We start from the raw sequence: 20335 nt of genomic DNA, 5'->3' as shown, positions 1-20335 counted from the left end.
TTGTTACATTTTCACATGGAACTGTCTGTTCCTACCCAGTCTGGAGAGGTGCATGTTTCTTCCTCTCACCTTTTCACAAGGTTGAGGTAAAGTCGTGAACATTATTGGTCAATTTAACAAACTTCAGGCTTCATTATCAACAGAGGGAAATGTTTAGTTTACAACAGCCCAATAAGAGCCAATAGTGAAATTAACACTCCCAGGGGAGTCTCAGAACCAGCCTGACATGACAAACTTAACGGGTATGAAATGATCAATCATAAATTGGCTAAGTATCTTTATAGACTTCAATCCAACAGATGTCAGGTACATGAAGTTGCTTACTGCACACTAAGGCTAAGCTTTTGATCTCGTATCAGAACAAATACAGCATTAGGTTAAAGTTGACAGGATGATGACTTTATAAACAGCTACTAAAATACAGTGATGGGGTCAAATCCATTTTAATTCCAATTTAAATGGAATTGCCCCTGTAACAGTATAACTTTAGACCGTCCCCTCGCCCATACCCGGGTGTAAACCAGGGACCCTCTGCACACATCATCAACAGTCACCCACGAAGCATCGTTACCCATCGCTCCACAAAAGCAGAGCAAGGGGAACTACTACTTCAAGGTCTCAGAGCAAGTGACGTCACGCGCATCACCGCTAACTAAGCTAGCATTTCACATCCGTTACACCCCCAACCCTGCTACAATGGATACTTGTTCCTTATCAATTTTCACTCTGACATTTTAGAATGTGTGAGAGGAGTGAGGTGTGTAGAACATATGTGTTTGAATGGCAACAGCATTATTGCCACCTCCTACAACTTATAGAGTAGAGGAGAAAGGGTTCTCTTCTGTCAGTAGTCAAGGAGCTAAGCGTTGCCAGGGGAGACTGTTGCTGGGATATGACTCAGCGTTTTGCCTGTCCCTCAGGTGATATGATCACATCTCCTGTAAGGCATAGTCCCCACTGCCAACACTACAGGTTGACTTGACACACCTCCAAACAAAATAAAAGCAATATATTTTTCTTTGAACTACTATACCTTCCCTACCTACTGTAATAATCAAGGATATAGCCTTATAATGCAAAACTGTTCAATTGCAAGTTGTGAGAAACCTTAAATAAAAGGAACTTGTGTTGTCACATTGTAGAAGTGAGAGTTAAAAGCAGATGATTCTTCTATAATATGTCACCACTGTCATAGATGGAACACCAAATATGGACATGAATATTGTCTCTTAAATACTATGAATGCCACCCTGCACTTAAATAATATAAAGAGTACCAGCAGGCACCTATTTCAGTCCACTTCAAGCACAATGGACTCCAACTGATGCTCTGGTCAAGAGCTCCCAGAAGGCTAACTTAATCATGCAGCACTGAAAAGAAAAGTGTGGCTCATGAGTTTATTAAGCAATTACATCTCATCATGCTAAGGGTCATGTATAAAATTATGAGCGGGCCATTATGTTGCCTACCATGGCTATGCCCCCATAGGATGACAATCCCCTCCTCCACAGGGCACTAGAGGTCACGGAATGGTTTGATGAGCATGAAAACGATGTAAATCATATGCCATGGCCGAATCAGTCACCAACTGAACACTTATGGGAGATTCTGGAGCGGTGCCTGAGACAGCGTTTTCCACCCCCAATAAAACACCAAATTATGGAATTTTTTTGTGCAAGAATATTGGAGGGATGTGACACCAGAGTTCCAGACACTTGTAGAATCTATGCCAAGGTGCATTGAATCTGTTCTGGCTCGTGGTGGCCCAATTCCCCATTAGGACACTTTATGTTGGTGTTTCCTTTATTTTGGCAGTTACCTGTAGCTGCATGGGGCAAATGAATACGAGCAGAAACTAGAAAAAGACATCCACTTATCCTGAAAAAGCAAATGTTCACCCAAAGAAATTGTGTTGTGAGGCCTGAGGTTCTTTCCTGTTGCTCACATGCAGAGGCCAATCTATGCCCCATACTCACCCTAGAATCATATTTTGCAGTATGTAGAACACAGCTGACACATTCCATTCAGGACAACGCATGGGTGAAAAGTAAGGAAGGAAAAATAAATATCACTATGCAATACCTCCATATAGATTTATGCCATAACATCTGCATGCAACACAAACTATATGTATCTCTGTTTTGCTGTGTAAGCTACCTTGCCACTAAATAAGCATGAAAATACCAAGTTCCACTGCAACTACAGTATCTGTCATCACGCGCCTTTCTGATGTATCATGCCATGGGGGTGCTATGACATTTTTTTTAAAGCTAGGTCAGCAGTGTTTCTGGATGATACAACAAATGTTATAACTTACAATGACATCATCCTAAATGTCACATAAAAGATGCCGCGAGCTAGTTAGAACCACAAATAAGTACGATTTATCTGCGAATAACTGTCTCGTAGTATGATATAAAAGCCAACTAGAATTTTGCTAACAAACAAGCTACGACTGGCAGGGGCTCGAGCGCTCCTCCATAACATCAGTTGGTTAAGGGGGGCCTGATCGATTTTGATGCAACTCCACCATTTGGTATGGTGAATTTCACAAAGCGATTTCTTATTATATGCATAACTGACCTGTCAAACTTCTCTATAAATGCATCATATGCTGAATATGTGCAACATCATTATGGTGACAATTATTTAAAGCATAATGCATGGAGAGATGTGCAACATGTATTCACAGTTCAAATTGCCAACGGTAGTTACGATAGTGTGTCAAATATAACCTCATCACATCGCGGTGTGCACCAGCAACATACTTTACCTTTGCAATCCCTATTCCACCCGGGACATACCGAATCATCCTTTTCTTGAGTAGAAACGGAGAGTTTTTACTCAAATATATTTGACATTCTCCCCATGTTTTTTGTCCCGCTCCTGTGGGTCGTCACTAGTTAATTCATACATACATAAAATAATAAACCCCGCCTATTTCTACAATTTCGATTATTTTTTAACCTAACCGTAACCACACTGCTAACCTTGTGACTAACCCTAACGTTAAATTAAGACCAAAAGTTATTTTTAGTTTTCATGATATTAACGACTTTGTGGCTGTACTGTCAAGTGGGGGGAAAATCCTGTACCGGTGACGTTAACATCCGGTTTCTTGATCGCCCGCCGTCGTAAGGAGCGAGAGAAGAAGCAAAGAGGCTGGATTTGACATTATTATTAAAATGTTTCATCAAGTACAATAAAACAATATACATTAAAAGCCAAAACTATGACATTGGATTGGGAATAGTCAGAGTGCAATGTTTTAGATTTGAAGGCAAACAAGATCATATGACACAGAGATCATTCTAGCAAACAAAGGATTTGACCTATATAATGACCTATATAATGAATGTATTATTAAACAGATTATTTCATCCATGTCCTCATTTCATCCATCATAACACACACATACAGTGCTTCATTGGAAACCCCCATGCATTTGGTAAGAGAGGAATATCTTCTGGTCATGGAGAACATTGGATTGTGGCTAGAAAATCTAGTTTCTCTTGTTTGAAAGGTCAAAAAGCCAGAAAGTCAATCACATCTTTAAAAGATGGTGAACTTCTTGATTACAGCATCATAACTCATTTGTGGTATATAAAAAAAAAAGAGTGTAAAATCCTCATACCAATATCACCATCTACTGGTTGTATACAGCATACCAACATTGACATCATTAACATGGTAAATCTGCTCTTCCAGTGTTTTTTTTCTGATAGGAACGTGCTTATGTCTCAATTCTCCACCCTTTTCCCTGAAATTTGATTGTACCCACATGGATAAAAAATGATAGGATTGGTGTAATGGCCACATGCTTACGCCAATCCTATGCTGTTAAATCTATGTGGGGGAGTGCACAAGTGCACACTTCAAGAAAAAGTGTGGAGAATTAGGACACACCTTTGATTGTCAGTCCTTTCCACCCAAACTGTAGTAGAAGCTAGTGTCTCTGCGATGTTGCTGCACAGGCATGTTTCTCTGTGTGTCCCTGAGCTTCTCCAAGTCAATCTCCAGCAGAGCCATGCCTGTGTTCTCTCCTCCACAGTCCCCCATCACCACCCCCCAGGGGTCCACAGCCAGGGCGTGGCCGTACGACGAACGCTTCTCATGGTGACTGCCCACTTGGGCTGCAGCAAGGACAAAGCACTGGGTCTCAATGGCCCTGGCGCGAAGCAACACCTGCGATTAGAAGAGCAGCGTGTTTTATATTGGTCCACATTCTTCAATATGGGTCCTAAAGAGTAGGATCCACAGGGGTTCTAGCCCAGTACTAAGGCACCTGAATCAACTAATGAAGTTTATGATTTGAATCAGGTGTGTAAGTATTGGACTGGAACAAAAGCCTGCATACCCTGTGGGTCCCCAAGACCATGTTCGAACAACACTGTTATAACTTGTATTAAAACATAGAAATAGCAGTGCTAGAAATAGTAGCTAGTAGAAATTATAGTACAAGACAGAGGAAGATGTGTGTTTCTGCAAAAATCTATCCCACCTCCCAATGGGCAGCTCCTGTGGCCACAGTGAACGCTGACGGGTAGGTCAGAATCTCCGCCCCCTGTCGCAGCAGGGCCAATGACAGCTCAGGGAACCTCAGGTCATAACAGATACCCAGTCCCACCTGGAACACAATACAGTGACAGAATACTGGGGTGGTAGATCTAAGAATCTGGTGTACAAAGATGGAGGTTAGTTGCAATAACAATTCAATGAGAGCAGGATTGGTGGAATCATAGAATGACCTTGCCAATGGGAGTTTGAACTGGAGGAATGAGGCTGGATCCAGGTATGGTGAAGGCACTCTCTTTTAAGGACACGCCTCTTCCTGGCAGCTCCACATCAAACAAGTGGGACTTCCTGTATACGGACACTATATCACCTGTAGGGTTAAGTGAAAGTGTCAGCACTTCAGTGTGTGTGTGTGTGTGTGTGTGTGTGTGTTCATACCCTTTTCATTTATGATGATGTGACTGTTGTAGATTCGCCTGTCCGTCTCCCAGTCATGCCCTCTCTCATGAAACCCTCCAAGAGAGAGCCACACGCTCAGCTTCCTAAGAAAGGACAGATGTGGATTAACTGCAAAAACACTCATCAATAACAGAACAAGATGAGATGAAGTCCCCCATTCAATAATTATTATTAGACGAGGATGTAATAGAAATGAATAGAATAGACAACCACACTCAGTAGCTAGGAGTACTCACTTGGCGAGCAGTGTGTAGCGTGAGATAATGTCTCCCGTTAGCCTCTCAGACAGATTCAGGGTCTCCTCTCGACTAGAGCCGATGTAGTCAAACCCCTCAGGTAGGAAAACCATGCTGGCTCCACCCTCTTTTGCCGCCTGCACCAATCGCTTGCAGGCAGTGAAGTTGGCCTCCTTGTCAGGGGTTGCGGTCACCTGGCACACTGCTGCCACTGGATGAGGCGATGATGATGACATCCTGGAAAGAAAGACACTTGAGTTTACATTAAGTCGGGCGGCAGGTAGCCTAATGGATAGAGCCAGTAACTGAAATGTTGCTAGATCAAATCCCAGAGCTGACAAGGTAAAAATCTGGCATTCTGCCCCGGGACAAGGCAGTTAGCCCACTGTTCCTAGAACAACATTGTAAATAAGAGTTTGTTCTTAACTGACTTGCCTAGTTAAAAAAAAAAAAGTCAAGCATCTAAAGGGTTAGTGTAAGAGGTAAAAAATATGTGGCTAGTTATAATAGCTGAACATTACTAATTGACCTACATTCACAAGTCAGTGACACTAGTAGACCTTGACAGAAAATGAATTAAAGGCAATACATTTTAATTTTAGAATAACCTATTCAACCCTAATCCCCCATTTAATGGGCTATGTTAACAGACACATGCATTGTAAACAACGTTAAAAGGTTGACTGGTGTCGTTACCTTTGATGCACCCCAATGCAGCTCGAGCCCCAAGAAGAATGACAGTCCAGTAAATGTTTCACCCGAGTTCTTCTCAAACTGCACCTGAGCACGAACATTGGCTTGACGTGTCAAAACAAATCTGTCTGTATCCGACTGAGCAACACCAGAAAGTATATTCTTTGCTCGTGCTGTACTTTGGACTCTGTTTTAATTTCAAGTTAATGCAAAATCCAGTCAGTAAAGTATCAAAACATCAACAATGTAACTACCTACGTTGTGTTTGCGGCGCCAAATTGCACGACTACGAGACAAGCTAGTACAACATTCTTCATGTGTTGTTTTCATTACGATTTTCCTAACAGGCAATCACATGAGACAGCTCAAGATGGTAAGCCTTGGGCCCTCAGCCCCCACCACTAGCGACACCCTTCCAAGATGGCAGCGAACAGTAGCAGCACGGTTAGCAAACCCAGCAACATTATCGGGGGGAAACAATCAGGGCCGTCGGCCGAGCAGGTATCCCCACTCTCCTTTAACTCCTTAACTGTCCGAATATTAATGTGTTGTTAGCAAATGCTGTTTAATAGTTGCGGGCTTTGAGATACAAACCTGGACTTGCCAGTCACGCATCTGGCTAGTTAACTTTAGCAAGCTAGCTATCTAGCTAGCTCGCTCCCATCGTCTGCTTCCTACTAGTGTGTTCCTCAAAACTGATATTTTATGATTTAGAGGCCAAGTCTGGTATCAGTCGTATTCACAATACCTCATTGAGTTTATAATAATTTTAGTTAACTGAAATATTTTAGCCTGACTAGGTTTATATCAGTATTCATTAACGTAAGATACTCAGGCGAATTGCAAGGAAGGGATTAGTTGTGCTGTCGAGCAGATGAGAAACTATTTCTGCCTGTCACAGTTCGTGCTATTAGCGTCGCTCTCCCTTGCCAACCAGTGGCATACAGAACCGCATTAGTAATACTGCCAGTTTGACAAATCACAAATAAACGACTATTGTATTTACTTGTAGCTAATCAATAAATGGTCTAATAATATTTCCTTTTCCAGGTAGGCCTATATAACGAGGCTTTTTGCAACTTTGTTCAATCTAATGTAAGTTCAGAAATCTGTGTGTTGTGGCTGCCCTGAGTTAGTAGAGCATGGTGCTTGCAACGCTAGGATCATGGTTTCGACTCCCACTAGGGACCCGGGTACGAATATGTATGTATGTATGCATGCACTACTGTAAGAGAGCTTTGACACTGACTAAAGTTGTTGCCCACGCAGGCCTTCCCGCAGGTCACCAGATTTTTCAGTCACTTTGTATTAAAGGGTTTGCTAAAGGGCATATATTATAATGAGATAATGTTTTAATGTGATCTGTTTGGTGTGTTCAAAAGGTTGTGGCTGCATTTCAGAGGATGCGCTCAGAACAGCGCAGCATGGCCTCAAAGGCTGCAGAGCTGGAGATGGAGATCAACGAGCACAGGTAACTACAGTACTAGTTACCGCTTCTATTTCACTCACTGTTTACCTCTGTGGACTTGACTATGGACTTGGCCACAGAGAGGAATGATCTCACCTGTAAGGTGTTAGAGATGAGAGATTTGGACACTGGGGGGTGAATCAAGTCTTCCCTGGATTCCTCATTTCCTCTCCTCGCCTCCCTCTCAAAATGCATTGGAGGAAAAAGGGTCCAAAGGGAGGAATATAATGTCTTAACTTTTTGATTTTTGATATTCACCCTTATTACATTCCTGTCACAACTTCCCTCTTTTTTTTCTCAGCCTAGTCATCGAGACCCTAAAAGACGTGGATCCAACCAGAAAGTGCTTCCGACTGGTGGGCGGGGTGCTTGTGGAGAGGACGGTTAAGGAAGTCTTACCAGCTCTGGGAAGCAATAAAGAACAGGTAAGCTTTTGTTTGCTTTGCTCTTTGGGGTATAATCCGGGGTTGCTGTAAAGCACTTTGTAATGACTGCTGTTGTAAAAAGGGCTGTCTAAAATAAGATTGCTTGATGAGAAGATGCCATTAATATATCAACTGTCAATATGTACATGATGTGGTGGCCATGAGCATAGTCCGACTGGGGAAGAAAACCTCTAACCTTCTGGTTCCAAAGTACTCCAGGCACACTACAGTCCAAACACTCCAGTCGCATAACGTTCCCAAGAGGGCAATCTCGCTTGGAAGTGTTTTTAATAAAGAAAAAGCACTAGAGCAACTGACGGCCAAGTGTACTTAAAAATAGTAGGTGGCCGTTCCAATCGCCTCCGACAAGAATGCCGGCCTTTACTTTATTTTCATTTCCTGACAATTCTACATGTTAAATCACTACCGTTCGTTGACACCCAGCACATAATCAACTGCACACGATCAACGTTAATTATGGTGCGTCTTTCCTTTAACATAATTACCAATGCTATAGGTTGTTGCAATACTATCTTGTAAAACTAAATCACTGCTGATCATACATCATGATTATAATTCTGCTGTCCCCTCTCTTTTCCTTACAGATATCAAAGATTGTAGAGTCCCTCAACATACAGATGCAGACAAAAGGCCGGGAGCTCACGGAGTATCGGGAAAAATACAATATCCGATTGGTGGGAGAAGGAGAGGAAGGACAGGGCAAATCGGCAGCTACCTCCAATGGGGGCGGGTCTAAAGGCGGTGCCGGTGTTCTAGTTTCGTAGCTTTGTGTGTGGAGACTTTAGTACGATAGGAAATTGTGCGGAATGCCACCGAGCATCGAGTCAGCACAGATCCTGGAAGGCGTTTCAAAGGCAGAGTTTGTCTTGTGTCTTGCATGAAAGAAATTATATAATTAACCAATGTCACAAGGGCCAGATTATCCAGAACATTCATTTCAGATCAAAGTGATCCCTTTTCACCTGTAGTTCAACAAAACTTAAACTAACATTTCACTTACACTCTGGTTTAATTACAAGCCTTTTGCCTTTTACTCAAGACAGTGTTTCATCAAAATCTTACGGGATGATTGTTGTAAAAGACATGCCTTCTTGATGACCATGTATTGATTTGAAGTTTATTTATACTCTATTGTCAGTCATATTTCAATGTATATTCTGATCCTGTTGTTGGGGGCTCTGTTTTTGAGGTTTGTCTCTGGCATGCTGTAAAATAATGCTTGCAAAAGGAATGACAATCTGATTGGAAAAACACTTCATAACAACACACTGTATCGTTTCAATCTTTCTTGAAGGTGCACTGTGCAGAAATAGCTCCGCCATTTCCTCATTGCTAAAATTTGAGTAGTTCTCCTAATTTCAGTTTGTGACAAAACAAGCAAGTGTAGAAAATCATTGTATGCTCTAAACTGCTGTGAAATATATTTTTCCATAACCAAAATATTGTATTTCCAGCTGTTGGAAGCTGGTGTACAAAACCTAAATTAAGAGGCAAAAAATGAAACTTAAGATCAGGGAGCATAGAAATTGTGCGCACAGAACATATTTGCTGCTTCTTAGACTTGTGTTCAATGATAATGACAGATATATAACTCACATTTCTATGTGCATTTGAGAAGAAAGAAAAACAGTGTGCCCAGAGTATCTGGATAACGTAAAATCAGCCTCCCAAACGGCAGCCTGTTCCCTATATAGCGCACTACTTTTGCTGAGGGTGCCATTTCAGACACGCCCAGTCTCTGACAGCTGATGTATTGGTATAGTCTTAAGTGCCCCCAAAGTATCTGAAGCACACAGCCCTAAACTACATAATCTATCACCATGTAGTTGTGTGGAGAAAATTAGTTTTTTTTGTGTGTGAATGTTTAGGAATAAAAATAAATGTAAACATGGTTTCTGATGTCTGCTGCTTTTTGCCTGTATATACATAATATATAAGTCATATTATACAATCAGTTTGCTGGTGGTCACTGTTTAAAGCGTCTTTAGCAAGCCGCCAGCAGTCTCGTTCTGTGGGGACCCTTTCATGGGCAAATACCTGAAATACCACATGAAACAAACCTGGACAACATCTTCAGAGGATGGACCTACCAGCTGTCATGAACAGAGCTATGGCATGCCATCCCCCGGCGCAAGTAAACTATACAGTACCTGTTAGAAGGGTGCGTTAATGACGTTCATACAGTACCCATACAAAAAAGGTTTGGATTGTGTGTCCAGGGTAGGTGATGGAACTGTACACAGCAACATGAACATGCTCTTGGTACTTACTGTATACAATCGATCATTCATACATCTATCACAATTTAGTAAATAGTAAAGTAAGTAAATAGTTTGGCTATACTAATTCGCAACATATGTTTTAATGTAACATTAGAATAGTTTCAAAGGTACTGGTGGTTTTGACGAAGATCGTCTTAATTTCAACAAACACGGATATGGACTATTTAGCAGATAGTGTTTGTAGCACTACTATTCGTGAGATGGGAAAATAATTGCCGACGAGGATGGGATTCGAACCCACGCGTGCAGAGCACAATGGATTAGCAGTCCATCGCCTTAACCACTCGGCCACCTCGTCCTCTACGTATACTCTAGAAGCAACAATACAATTTATCTCAATTGATTAATTTTGCTATATTAGCTTTTCATGTTCAATATACCATTTTCATAAAAGTGCTAGCTAGCCGCACAGCATATTTGAATGTCCAGCTGTTTGCTAGGAACACAAAAAATGCTCCATTATGTCAAACTCTATATGCCATTCTATTTTAGGGTTTGTGGTAACATGAAAAGCGCATAGACAATATCACAGTTGCCCCTACTCCAAACACACAAGGCTTCGAGTCTGAGCTTGAGGCTAGCGATCAATCTTTGATTTAAAAAACAATCAAACTTTACTCGGCACGGCTGTGCTGAGATTGGGTCAGAGATGACAGGAGATAGTGATGGATAAGAAAGTGAAGCATAGTGGTACGAATGAAGGAGGGAGTAAGAAAAATAAAGCGGGATTGAAAGGGAGAAGGGGAGCGTGAGGTCTATGGGGCAGAAAATGAAGTTTGAGGAGAGCAACATAGTTTCCAAAGCTAGCCGCAGTTCGGAGGTAGAAAGTGCCGAGGAAGGGCAAGATAAATCGCGAGGGGAGCATGGAGGTGAGGACCATAAAGTGATTCTGAAGTTTAGGGAGGAAGGAGGAGTTGGGGCGATGAGTACGATAAGGTTGACGGCTGTGATAAAAGAGTTGATTGGGGAAGTTGTCAATGCTAAAATGTTAAGAGATGGGAGCTTGTTGGTTTTCTGTAAGGACATGGCGCAGAGGGAAAACGCTCTCAGAGTGGCGCAAATAGGGAAGTGTAAGGTGGTGTCGAGCAGCTGGACTGATCAAGCAGGGAAGCAGTGGATTAAAGGGGTGATAACAGGAGTGCCTGCGAGTGTTAGCACTAAAGAGGTACAATTTGAGAGGAGGCGTTTTAGTGTATTCAAAGATTGCAAGCAACAAGGGGTGGAGTTACGGTAGATTCTGTTACTGTCTATTCTGTTACACTTCAAGGACAGGGTACTGCCAAATAAAGTAACCATAGGATATATGAGTTATTAGGTGAGGGCTTATGTACCAAAGCCTTTAAGATGTTATAACTGCCAGAAGTTTGGGCGTGTGGCAACAGTCTGTAAAGAGAAAAAGAGGTGTGCCAGGTGTGGAGGGGAGCGTGAGTATAGGAAGTGTGGGGATGGTGTACAACCAAAGTGCTGCAGCTGTGGGGGTGCTCATAGTGGGTGTGAGGCAATGAAGCAGGCAGTGGAGGTGCAACAAGTGAGAGTGGAGAGAGGAGTGTCATATGCAGAGGCAGTGAGGGTGATCCAGGGAGATACAGGTTCAAGGGAGAGATGGTTAGGAGCATCTAGACCGGGGATTACGGGGCAGTTGGGCGGCAATATGGTGTACATAGATATTTTTGTAAAGAAAATCTGCAATTTCGTGGTATCCAATTGGTAGTTACAGTCTTGTCTCATCGCTGCAACTCCTGTACGGTCTCCGAAGAGGCGAAGGTTGAGATCCCTGAGTCCTCAGAAACACAACCCAACAAAGCCGCACTGCTTCTTGACACAATGCCCTCTTAACCCAGAAGCCAGCCACACCAACATGTCCAAGGAAACACCGTACACCTGGTGACCGTGTCAGCATGCATGCGCCCAGCCTGCCACGCCACAGGAGTCACTAGAGCGTGATGGGACAAGGACATCCCTGCCAGCCAAACCCTCCCTAACCCGGATGACACAGGGCCAATTGTGCGTCGCCCAATGGGCCGGCTGAGACAGCGCCTGGTCTCAAACCAGGATCTCTAGTGGCACAGCTAGCAACTGCGATGCAGTGCCTTAGACCACTGCACCACTTGTGGTTCATAAAGACAGAGATGTAGGGGGGGGGGTGATGTGCTACCTTTTAAAAGCAAGTACGGGTGCTAGTGGTAGTGAACAACTAAAACCCCTGGAAGATATTGGACCTGGAAGTGCTGAAGAGGGTGGAGGGCCAGGATAGAAGTAATGTGGTGTGGGGATTTTAATGGGGGGGGGGCAGATGGATGGAAATGGCCAAGTAATAGAAAATCTAATAGAAATTAAAGATCTGTTGTGCCTGAATGATGGCCGGGGGACCAGGATTGATGTAGCCACAGGGAAAGGCTCTACCTTGGACCTCACTCTGGTATCTAGTGCGATGGCAGGAATCTGTGAGTGGGAGGTATGGAAGGAGTCGACAGTAGGGAGTGATCATTACCCCATAGTATGCACAGTAGGCCGGAGTGAGGACGAGGTGTCAGTGGATGGAGTAGGCAGGTGGGTGTTTGGAAGGACAAAGTGGGATCAATTTCAGGAGCTGAGTGAGCAGGTGATGGCTCAGGTGGATATGAGAGGGGATGTGGATAGTATGAATAACTGCGTGAGAACAGCGTTAGTGGGGGCAGCTACTGAGGCTATACCTAAGAGTTCAGGGAGGAGAAGGAGGAAAGCAGTCCTGTGGTGGACAGAAGAGTGTGGCAATGCTGAGAAGTAGGAACAGGGCATTTAGAATACTGAAAAGGATGCATAACTTCCAACATCTGATTCAGTATTATCAGGCCCTGGTGAGAACTATCTGTCAGGCAAAGAGGTCATGTTGGCGTCGGTTCTGTGACACCATTGGAAGGGTGACACCTGCGAGAGAAGTGTGGAGGATGATTAAGAGGATGAGTGGGGTCAGAAGGGAGTGGGATTATCCAGTGTTGATGAGTGGGAAGGATGTGGCAGTAACAGATGATGAGAGATGATGGCCAAAGCATTTGTCCAAGTGCATAGCTCAGCAAATTTGTCAGGGACAGAGGGAGAACGAGAGAGGAGCATCCTGGGGCACTAGATAGGAGGGAGGATAGGAGGGATGCTAACTTACTTCCTGGAGAGCAGGGGGTTAGTATCGCAACATCAGAGTGGGTTCAGGAACGGTAGGGGAACTATGGACCCAGTGCTCTGCTTAGAAACAGAGGTCAGGAAGGCTCAGGTGAACAAGGAGACTGTTGTAGCTGTTTTTTTGATGTGGAGAAGTATGATATGATGTGGAAGGAGGGGTTGTTAATCAAGCTTGATATCATTGGGGTAGGAGGAAGAACGTACAACTGGATAAAGGATTTCCTGTTTGGAAGGGTGGGGAAGTCACTATCAGGCAGCTACCTGGTGGATAATGGTACACCACAGGGGAGTGTGATTCATCCTCTGTTGTTCTCAATCATGATCAATAATGTTTACTCTCGGGTACAGCCAGATATTGGGAGGTTGTTATTTGCAGATGATGGGGCCTCATGGAAGAGGGGAAGAAATGTGCCATACGTAGTAAGGAAGTTACAGGAAGCAATTGAGGAGGTAGAGCAGTGGGCATTAATGTGGGAATTCCGGTTCTCTGTAGAGAACTCAGACAGTGTTCTTTACCAGAAGGAAGGTGGGAGATGAGGTATGCTTGAGGTTATATGGGAAAAACTTGGAGAGGGTGGGGTTCTTCAGGTTCCTTGGGGTAAACGTTGACACTAGACTGACCTGGGCAGAACACATTGAGTGTTGGGAAAGTGTAAGAAGGTGCTCAAATGTGATGCACTGTCTGACAGGGAAGGAGTGAGGGGCTGGGCGTTCCTCATTGAGGATAATGTATGTTGCATTGATCCAATCTGTAATAGACTATGGCAGTATTGCGTATGGTTGGGCAGCCCGGACCTCATTGGAAAGGCTAGATGTCATACTGGAGCAAGGACTCGGAATATGTAGAGGGGTGTTTCGGACATCCCCAGTGGCTGCACTACAGGTGGAGATGGGGGATATGCCATTGCAGATTAGGAGACAGCAGCTGCCATTTTTTTCACCTATATTTAACCAGGTAGGCTAGTTGAGAACAAGTTCTCATTTACAACTGGGATCTGGCCAAGATAAAGCAAAGCAGTGCGACACACAGTTACACATGGAATAAACAAACATACAGTCAATAACATAATAGAGAAACAGTATATTTACAGTGTGTGCAAATGAGGTAAGATAAGGACATAGGCCATAGTGGGGAAATAATTACAATTTAGCAATTAAACACTGGAGTGATAGATGTGCAGAAGATGAATGTGCAAGTAGAGATACTGGGGTGCAAAGGAGGGGGTGAGGTAGTTGGATGGGCTATTTACAGATGGGCTATGTACAGGTGCAGTGATCTGTGAGCTTCTCTGACAGCTGGTGCTTAAAGTTAGTGAGGGAAGTATTGGTCTCCAGCTTCAGTGATTTTTTTCAATTCATTCCAGTCATTGGCAGCAGAGAACTGGAAGGAAAAGCGGCCAAAGGAGGAATTGGAATTGGCGAAGGCAGAACACAAGCTTTGGGTGGGTGGGTAATACCCAGGTGAAGGAGATGGGACTGTATGCAAGGGAGTTTAGTCTAACAGTAGCTATTCCTGCACATCCACCATGGCTTCTCCTGCCTCCAGTTGTTGATCTGGGAGTGTTGGAGAGACTACAGATACCAAGGGAAGGCATTTATTTCCAGTACAGAGGAAAGGAGGGGAGGTCGAGAGGAAGGGACAGAAGAGAGGAGGCTATTTTTACAAGATTAAGGTTGGGACACGGCTAATTAAATAAGAACTTAAATGTGATCGGAAAGCATCCAACAGGAAAATGTGATTATTGCCAGGGAACACACACCTTGGAGCATGTATTGCTGAGATCCAGTATGAGGGAGAAGGGGATACAGGAAATTAGTTTAGAGTATATTGAGTAGAACGTCATTAGATATAGTCACACATATTTTATATTTTTAAGAGCAACGGAGCTGGCATGTAGGATTTGGTTTCTCTCCGTACTCCAGTACAGTAGGTGTCGGTAATGCACCATAAAGTTGGATGCCAATCGCTGATAAACCCCATCGAAGAAGAATAACACGTCCTAACGTCTTGTTGATGTTCCTGAAACGCTATGAGATAAACAGAACCGCAAAGCATCAGATATGAAGGAGGCACGTACAATGATTTCACGATCTAAAATCGAACCCTGTGGCAGCACTGCGTGGTGTCAACGACACGAGATATTCGAGCTCCCCCACGTACCCAAATTGCCAAATTAGCTAGCTAGCGCCGTGTAGCTAACTAGCTAGCTAGCCAACTAGCAGTGGTAGATTTGATACCTTCCTGGGGCATATTGCTCAAGTAGTTTTGACTTGCTGCATGTGGTGTACATGTAAAGGTCGGGAATGCATTTATCTAAGAAATGTTCCGCGTTCAAAGTGGTGCTCGGCGCTCTGGTGCTCGTGGCACTCTTACAAATGATCTACCTCTCCTTCCTATCGAAACTGCACGGTAAGCAGCAGCGCTACCGATACTCAGAGCTCTTCGGGAGCTCTGGCAAGAAAAATGCCAACCCGGAGAAAAACTCACGGAAAGAGCGTCTCAGGTACTCTCTGTCCACAGGGGGTATCTTTGATCCCAGCGGACAATACCGCGTGTACAAGAACTTGATAAAAAGCGATTTCTCTACCAATCAGAAACCAGGAGCGGATGCCAGCTCTCACTTCTTGGCCTTAGCAACGCACACATCCATCAACAACTTGCACCACCTGAATTCTTTAGTGGAAAGGTGGCAAAACCCTCTCTCTGTGGCCATATTCGCTCATGGCCAAGATGTCAAGTTTGCCACAGCCCTGGTCTACGCCCTCACCATCTTCTGCCCTCAGATCCAGGCCTTGGTGGACTTTCACTTGGTGTGCCACTCTGGGCAGATGGCCAGTTTCCCAGAGCAGGACCGGGAGCATTTCACCGGGCTTGAGGACTGTGCCGCTGTGTTTGCCAGGCTCGAGACGCACCGAGACAAATACCAGAACTATGCCATCGGTGGAAATGGAAACGTCTCCTACCCGAATAATCTCCTTCGGAACGTTGCCCGTGGCGGCACGGAAGCCAACTACATCCTGGTCATCGACATCGACATGGCGCCCAGTGCTGACCTCCACCAGCAGTTTCTGGCACTGGTCATGAGACGTGAACCCGCCACGGACGAGGTCTTCGTGCTGCCCGCCTTCGAGATCCGCCACGTACGCAAGATGCCTGCCACCAAGTCGGAGCTGGTGCAGCTGTATCAGGTGGGCGAGGTGAGGCCCTTCTACGAGGAGCTATGCCCGCGGTGCCAGGCCCCCACAAACTACTCTCAGTGGGTGAACAGACACAGTCAGGGTTTGGGCCCCCTGGATGTGGCCTATACATTATCCTGGGTGGACCCCTGGGAGCCCTTCTACATCGGGCACCGCACCGTGCCCTTGTATGACGAGAACTTCAGGCAGTACGGCTTCAACCGCATCAGCCAGGTATGTGCTGTATGGATACGGGTAACCGGGTACTCTAGATTGCAGTGGAGATGCGGCACGTGTGTGTGTGTATCGTTGCACACAGTTAGGGCTTCACTACATCAACTGACACCGTACACTGCAGAACCCTTGCACTGCAGTAAAATATATAGTGTCTTTGGAAAGTATTCAGACCACTTGACTTTTTTCACGTTTTGTTATGTGATGGCCTTATTCTAAAATAGATTTAAAATAAATCCTCAGGAATCTACACACAATACCCCATAATGATGACGCGAAAACAGGTTTTCAGATATTTTTGTAAATTTATAAAAAATAAAAACAGAAATACCTTATTTACATAATTATTCAGACCCTTCGGTAGGAGACTCGAAATTGAGCTCAGGTACATCCTGTGTCCATTGGTCATCCTTGAGATGTTTCTACAACTTGATTGGAGTCTACCTGTGGTCAATTCAATTGATTCAGTTGACATGATTTGGAAAGACACAACCTGTCTATATAAGGTCCCACAGTTGACAGTGCATGTCAAAACCATGAGATCGAAGAAATTTTCCTTAGAGCTCAGACAGGATTGTGTCGAGGCACAAATCTGGGGAAGGGTACCAAAACATTTTGGCAGCATTGAAGGTCCCCTAAAACACAGTGGCCTCCATTCTTAAATGGAAGAAAGGCCTTGGTCAGAAAACCCGATGGTCACTCTGACACAGAGCTCCTGAGTTACTCTGTGGAGATGGGAGAACCTTCCAGAAGGACAACCATCTCTGCAGCACTCCACTAATCAGGCCTTTATGGTAGAGTGGCCAGACAGAAGGCACTCCTCAGTAAAAGACACATGACAGCCCACTTTGAGTTTGCCAAAAGGCACCTAAAGACTCTCAAACAATGAGAAACGAGATTCTCTGGTCTGATGTAACCAAGATTGAACTCTTTGGTCTGAATGCCAAGCATAACGTCTGGAGGAAACCTGGCACCATCCCTACGGTGAAGCATGCTGGTGGCAGCATCAAGCTGTGGGGATGTTTTTCATTGGCAGGGACTGTGAGACTAGTCAGGATTGAGGGAAAGATGAATGGAGCAAAGTACAGAGATCCTTAATGAAATCCTGCTCCAAAGCGCTCAGGACCTCAGACTGTGGTGAAGGATCACCTTCCAACAGGACAATGACTAAGTGTAACCGATGTGAAATGGCTAGCTAATTAGCGGTGGTGCGCGCTAATAGCGCTTCAATCGGTGACGTCACTCTCTCTGAGACCTGAAGTAGTTGTTCCCCTTGCTCTGCGGCTTTTGTGGAGAGATGGGTAACGATGCTATGTGGGTGTCAGTTGTCTATGTGTGCAGAGGGTCGAGCCCGGGTAGGGACGAGGGACGGACTGAAGTTAAAAACTGTTACATTGATGCTGTTGACCCGGATCACTGGTTGCTGCAGAAAAGGAGGAGGTCAAAAGGGAGGTGAGTGTAACCGATGTGAAATGGCTAGCTAGTTAGCGGTGGTGCACGCTAATAGCGTTTCAATCAGTGATGTCACTCTCTCTGAGACCTGAAGCAGTTGTTCCCCTTGCTCTGCAAGGGCTGTGGCTTTTGTGGCGCGATGGGTAACAATGCTTCATTGGTGACTGTTGTCGGTGTGTGCAGAGGGTCCCAGGTTCGAGCCCGGGTAGGGGCGAGGGGACGGGCTAAAGTTATACTGTTACATAAGTACACAGCCAAGACAACGCAGGAGTGGCTTTGGGACAAGTCTCTGAATGTCCTTGAGTGACCCAGCCAGAGCCCTGACTTGAACCCGATCGAACATCTCTGGAGAAACTTTTAGCTGAATAAAGTAATCCCCATTTCATGTTGTCCCCCTTACCTCTTCTCCTCTCCCCTCCCTAGGCCTGTGAGCTCCATGTGGCAGGCTACAGGTTCTCCGTGCTGAACTCTGCCTTCGTGGTGCACAAAGGGTTCAAAGTTCAGGGCGAGTTCCACAGCAGGAAAGACGAGGAGAACCGAAGGAACCGCCTGCTCTTCCGCAGCTTCAAGGAGGGCCTGAAGACCAAGTACCCCTCCTCCCCTCGACGCTGCTGAGGAGACCAGGTGAGAACACTGGTGCCTGATTGACACTATACGGTGAATCAATGGGTTGGCCTGGTTACGCAGCCACCATAGTTGCTGGTATCGTGCTAGGGATGATATCCAAGCCAACAGTACGGTCTGGCCCTATAGTGTGATTCAGCATTGGATCACTTCTCCCCTAAGTATGGCTCTAGGGGTTGATTTGGAGAAGTTCACAAGACTTTTGTCCATCAAGAAATCAACAAATGACTCCCTACACTACAACATGAGCCAGTCTGGTCCATCAATTTCTGCAAATTTTTCTTTCATTCAACCCCTGGAGAGACACCTGACTTCTAGGGTTTCTTCATCATCGTTACCTATGTATTTACAGTGAGGGTGGTCCTATCATTTCCAGTGGTTTCCAGTGCCCTCTGACCTTCATCCAGCTCAAGGAGAACAAAACATTGAAACTTTTTACTTACAGAGTATTTGTGACACAGAATATTTTGTAAATATGACCTTGTTCTATATAAGTTGGGACACTACCATAGAGAGATGCAGTCTATGTAGCAGGAAAGAGTGAGTGGTCTCGGTCTACCACTGTTATGATACCAGCGTGTTAACTGGAAAAAGTTAGTTATTTAATACCTGCAGGTTTTACAAACACTGATGAATGTTTAGAGAGACTGTAAAAGCAATGGATAATATACATGTTATTCACTACTACTGACAAAAATACTCTATTTAATTGAAATGCTCACTTATTTATAAAAGATTAGATTGTTATGGTTTGTGAATATTCGAAGTGTGAAGTGTTTTGTGAACACTGATGTTGTTTTCTTAAAGGTGATCAGCTGTTCAGGTCACGTACAGTGTGTAGGCCCTAGCGTCCGTCCCAAATGGCACCCTATTCCCTATAGACTACTAATGGAACAATAGGGTGCCAATCGGGACCTACCCATAGTCTGCATCCTGGATATTTGGCGTGTGAACATATGGTACAGTACTACTATTTTCTGCATAGATGGGGACTGACTCGTTAGACCTGTGAAGAACTTACTGTAGCACAGAGAAGCTCTGTACTCCAACCACTAATAAATGTTGTTTTTAGTTATTTGGGAGTACATTTTTAATTGCATTTTGAAAGTTTACATATTAGTGAGATATTTTTCAAATGTAATGTTTTCTCCCTGACTTGAGAGTGGTTCAAGTTGTCTGAAAGTAAATGTCCATGGTTTGTTTGGATTCCTATTAAAATACAACAAAACTTTAACTTCATTCTTAAATTGCTTTTCATTAAATGTCCTATTTGGAGTGGAAGTTAATTGGCTGATCTATGTTACTACATTATTTAAAACGATCTAAATATTTTTTGACCATTTCAATTTGCTATGTAGAACGCTTTTTTGGCACACACTTGTGTGTAGTAGCAACACACACCAGCAGAAGGCAATGGAGTGAAGGTTCTCTATGTTCAGAGGATATATCTTGTAGGACTACAGTTCTTGTTCTGTTGATTCTAAATCAAGTTCCTGAGTACGTCAATCCAGAAGATTTTCATGCTAACCATATACTTCTTAGATGATTGGGAAGGTGTTTACATCTCAGATAAGTCTTCAACTCCAGTCCTCC

At 44.2% G+C, this 20335-nt stretch overlaps 4 protein-coding genes and 1 non-coding gene across 12 annotated transcripts in view; 2 read left to right on the top strand and 3 right to left on the bottom strand.

Annotated features, from left to right (window-relative positions):
• Positions 1 to 3072, bottom strand: part of LOC115137947 (H(+)/Cl(-) exchange transporter 3) — a 59484-nt gene extending 56412 nt beyond the window's left edge. Inside the window, exon 1 of one of the 3 annotated variants that reach the window (XM_029674271.2) lies at positions 2774 to 3072. The gene's annotated coding sequence lies outside the window, so the exon portion shown is untranslated. The remainder of the gene's footprint in view (positions 1 to 2773) is intronic. The other 2 variants (XM_029674275.2, XM_029674274.2) reach the window with 2 other exon arrangements.
• Positions 3073 to 3162: 90 nt separating this feature from the next.
• nit1 (nitrilase 1) lies at positions 3163 to 6262 on the bottom strand. Of its 2 annotated transcripts, none has more exons than XM_029674279.2 (7): positions 6162 to 6262; positions 5907 to 5990; positions 5211 to 5447; positions 4954 to 5057; positions 4749 to 4885; positions 4502 to 4627; positions 3163 to 4185 (listed from the first exon to the last, which is right to left on the bottom strand). In XM_029674279.2, exons 1-7 carry the CDS (start codon positions 6218 to 6220, stop codon positions 3916 to 3918), a joined length of 1017 nt encoding a protein of 338 aa, XP_029530139.2. In that variant the 5' UTR covers positions 6221 to 6262; the 3' UTR covers positions 3163 to 3915. The 2 variants fall into 2 exon arrangements, with proteins under 2 accessions (XP_029530139.2, XP_064881470.1); XM_065025398.1 differs by having other exon boundaries at positions 6158 to 6235.
• A 30-nt stretch (positions 6263 to 6292) lies between these two features.
• On the top strand, positions 6293 to 9709 carry LOC115137949 (prefoldin subunit 2-like). Of its 2 annotated transcripts, XM_029674280.2 has the most exons (5): positions 6293 to 6404; positions 6954 to 6998; positions 7286 to 7374; positions 7673 to 7796; positions 8402 to 9709. In XM_029674280.2, the coding sequence occupies exons 1-5, from the start codon at positions 6324 to 6326 to the stop codon at positions 8579 to 8581; spliced, it is 519 nt and encodes a 172-aa protein (XP_029530140.1). In that variant the 5' UTR covers positions 6293 to 6323; the 3' UTR covers positions 8582 to 9709. The 2 variants fall into 2 exon arrangements, with proteins under 2 accessions (XP_029530140.1, XP_029530141.1); XM_029674281.2 differs by lacking the exon at positions 6954 to 6998 and having other exon boundaries at positions 6297 to 6404.
• Positions 9710 to 10315: 606 nt separating this feature from the next.
• On the bottom strand, positions 10316 to 10397 carry trnas-gcu (transfer RNA serine (anticodon GCU)). Its single transcript has one exon. It is a non-coding gene; the product is annotated as a tRNA-Ser (tRNA).
• A 4834-nt stretch (positions 10398 to 15231) lies between these two features.
• On the top strand, positions 15232 to 19976 carry LOC115137946 (beta-1,4-glucuronyltransferase 1-like). 4 transcript variants are annotated; one of them, XM_029674269.2, is made up of 3 exons: positions 15232 to 16666; positions 18542 to 18742; positions 19095 to 19976. In XM_029674269.2, the coding sequence occupies exons 1-2, from the start codon at positions 15560 to 15562 to the stop codon at positions 18731 to 18733; spliced, it is 1299 nt and encodes a 432-aa protein (XP_029530129.1). In that variant the 5' UTR covers positions 15232 to 15559; the 3' UTR covers positions 18734 to 18742; positions 19095 to 19976. The 4 variants fall into 4 exon arrangements, with proteins under 4 accessions (XP_029530129.1, XP_029530130.1, XP_029530128.1 ...); XM_029674270.2 differs by lacking the exon at positions 19095 to 19976 and adding an exon at positions 17992 to 18118 and having other exon boundaries at positions 18542 to 18629; XM_029674268.2 differs by having other exon boundaries at positions 18542 to 19976.
• The last annotated feature ends 359 nt before the right edge of the window (positions 19977 to 20335 follow it).

Source organism: Oncorhynchus nerka, linkage group LG12 (assembly GCF_034236695.1).
Source record: "Oncorhynchus nerka isolate Pitt River linkage group LG12, Oner_Uvic_2.0, whole genome shotgun sequence".
In the NCBI taxonomy this organism is placed as follows: Eukaryota; Metazoa; Chordata; class Actinopteri; order Salmoniformes; family Salmonidae; genus Oncorhynchus; species Oncorhynchus nerka.
The sequence above is the reverse complement of the archived record's forward strand: the minus strand, read 5'-3'. Positions and strand labels throughout refer to the sequence as shown.

Excerpts from the sequence above, each read along its gene's own strand:
- nit1 (XM_029674279.2), bottom strand. The coding sequence starts at position 6,220 with ATGAAGAATGTTGTACTAGCTTGTCTCGTAGTCGTGCAATTTGGCGCC. Across the intron at positions 5,058-5,210 it reads CGCTACACACTGCTCGCCAA|GAAGCTGAGCGTGTGGCTCT; the intron begins GTGAGTACTCCT and ends GTCCTTTCTTAG. Across the intron at positions 4,886-4,953 it reads CATCATCATAAATGAAAAGG|GTGATATAGTGTCCGTATAC; the intron begins GTATGAACACAC and ends TTAACCCTACAG.
- LOC115137949 (XM_029674280.2), top strand. The coding sequence starts at position 6,324 with ATGGCAGCGAACAGTAGCAGCACGGTTAGCAAACCCAGCAACATTATC. Across the intron at positions 6,405-6,953 it reads CAGGGCCGTCGGCCGAGCAG|GTAGGCCTATATAACGAGGC; the intron begins GTATCCCCACTC and ends TTCCTTTTCCAG. Across the intron at positions 7,797-8,401 it reads TGGGAAGCAATAAAGAACAG|ATATCAAAGATTGTAGAGTC; the intron begins GTAAGCTTTTGT and ends TTTTCCTTACAG.
- LOC115137946 (XM_029674269.2), top strand. The coding sequence starts at position 15,560 with ATGCATTTATCTAAGAAATGTTCCGCGTTCAAAGTGGTGCTCGGCGCT. Across the intron at positions 16,667-18,541 it reads GCTTCAACCGCATCAGCCAG|GCCTGTGAGCTCCATGTGGC; the intron begins GTATGTGCTGTA and ends TCCCCTCCCTAG.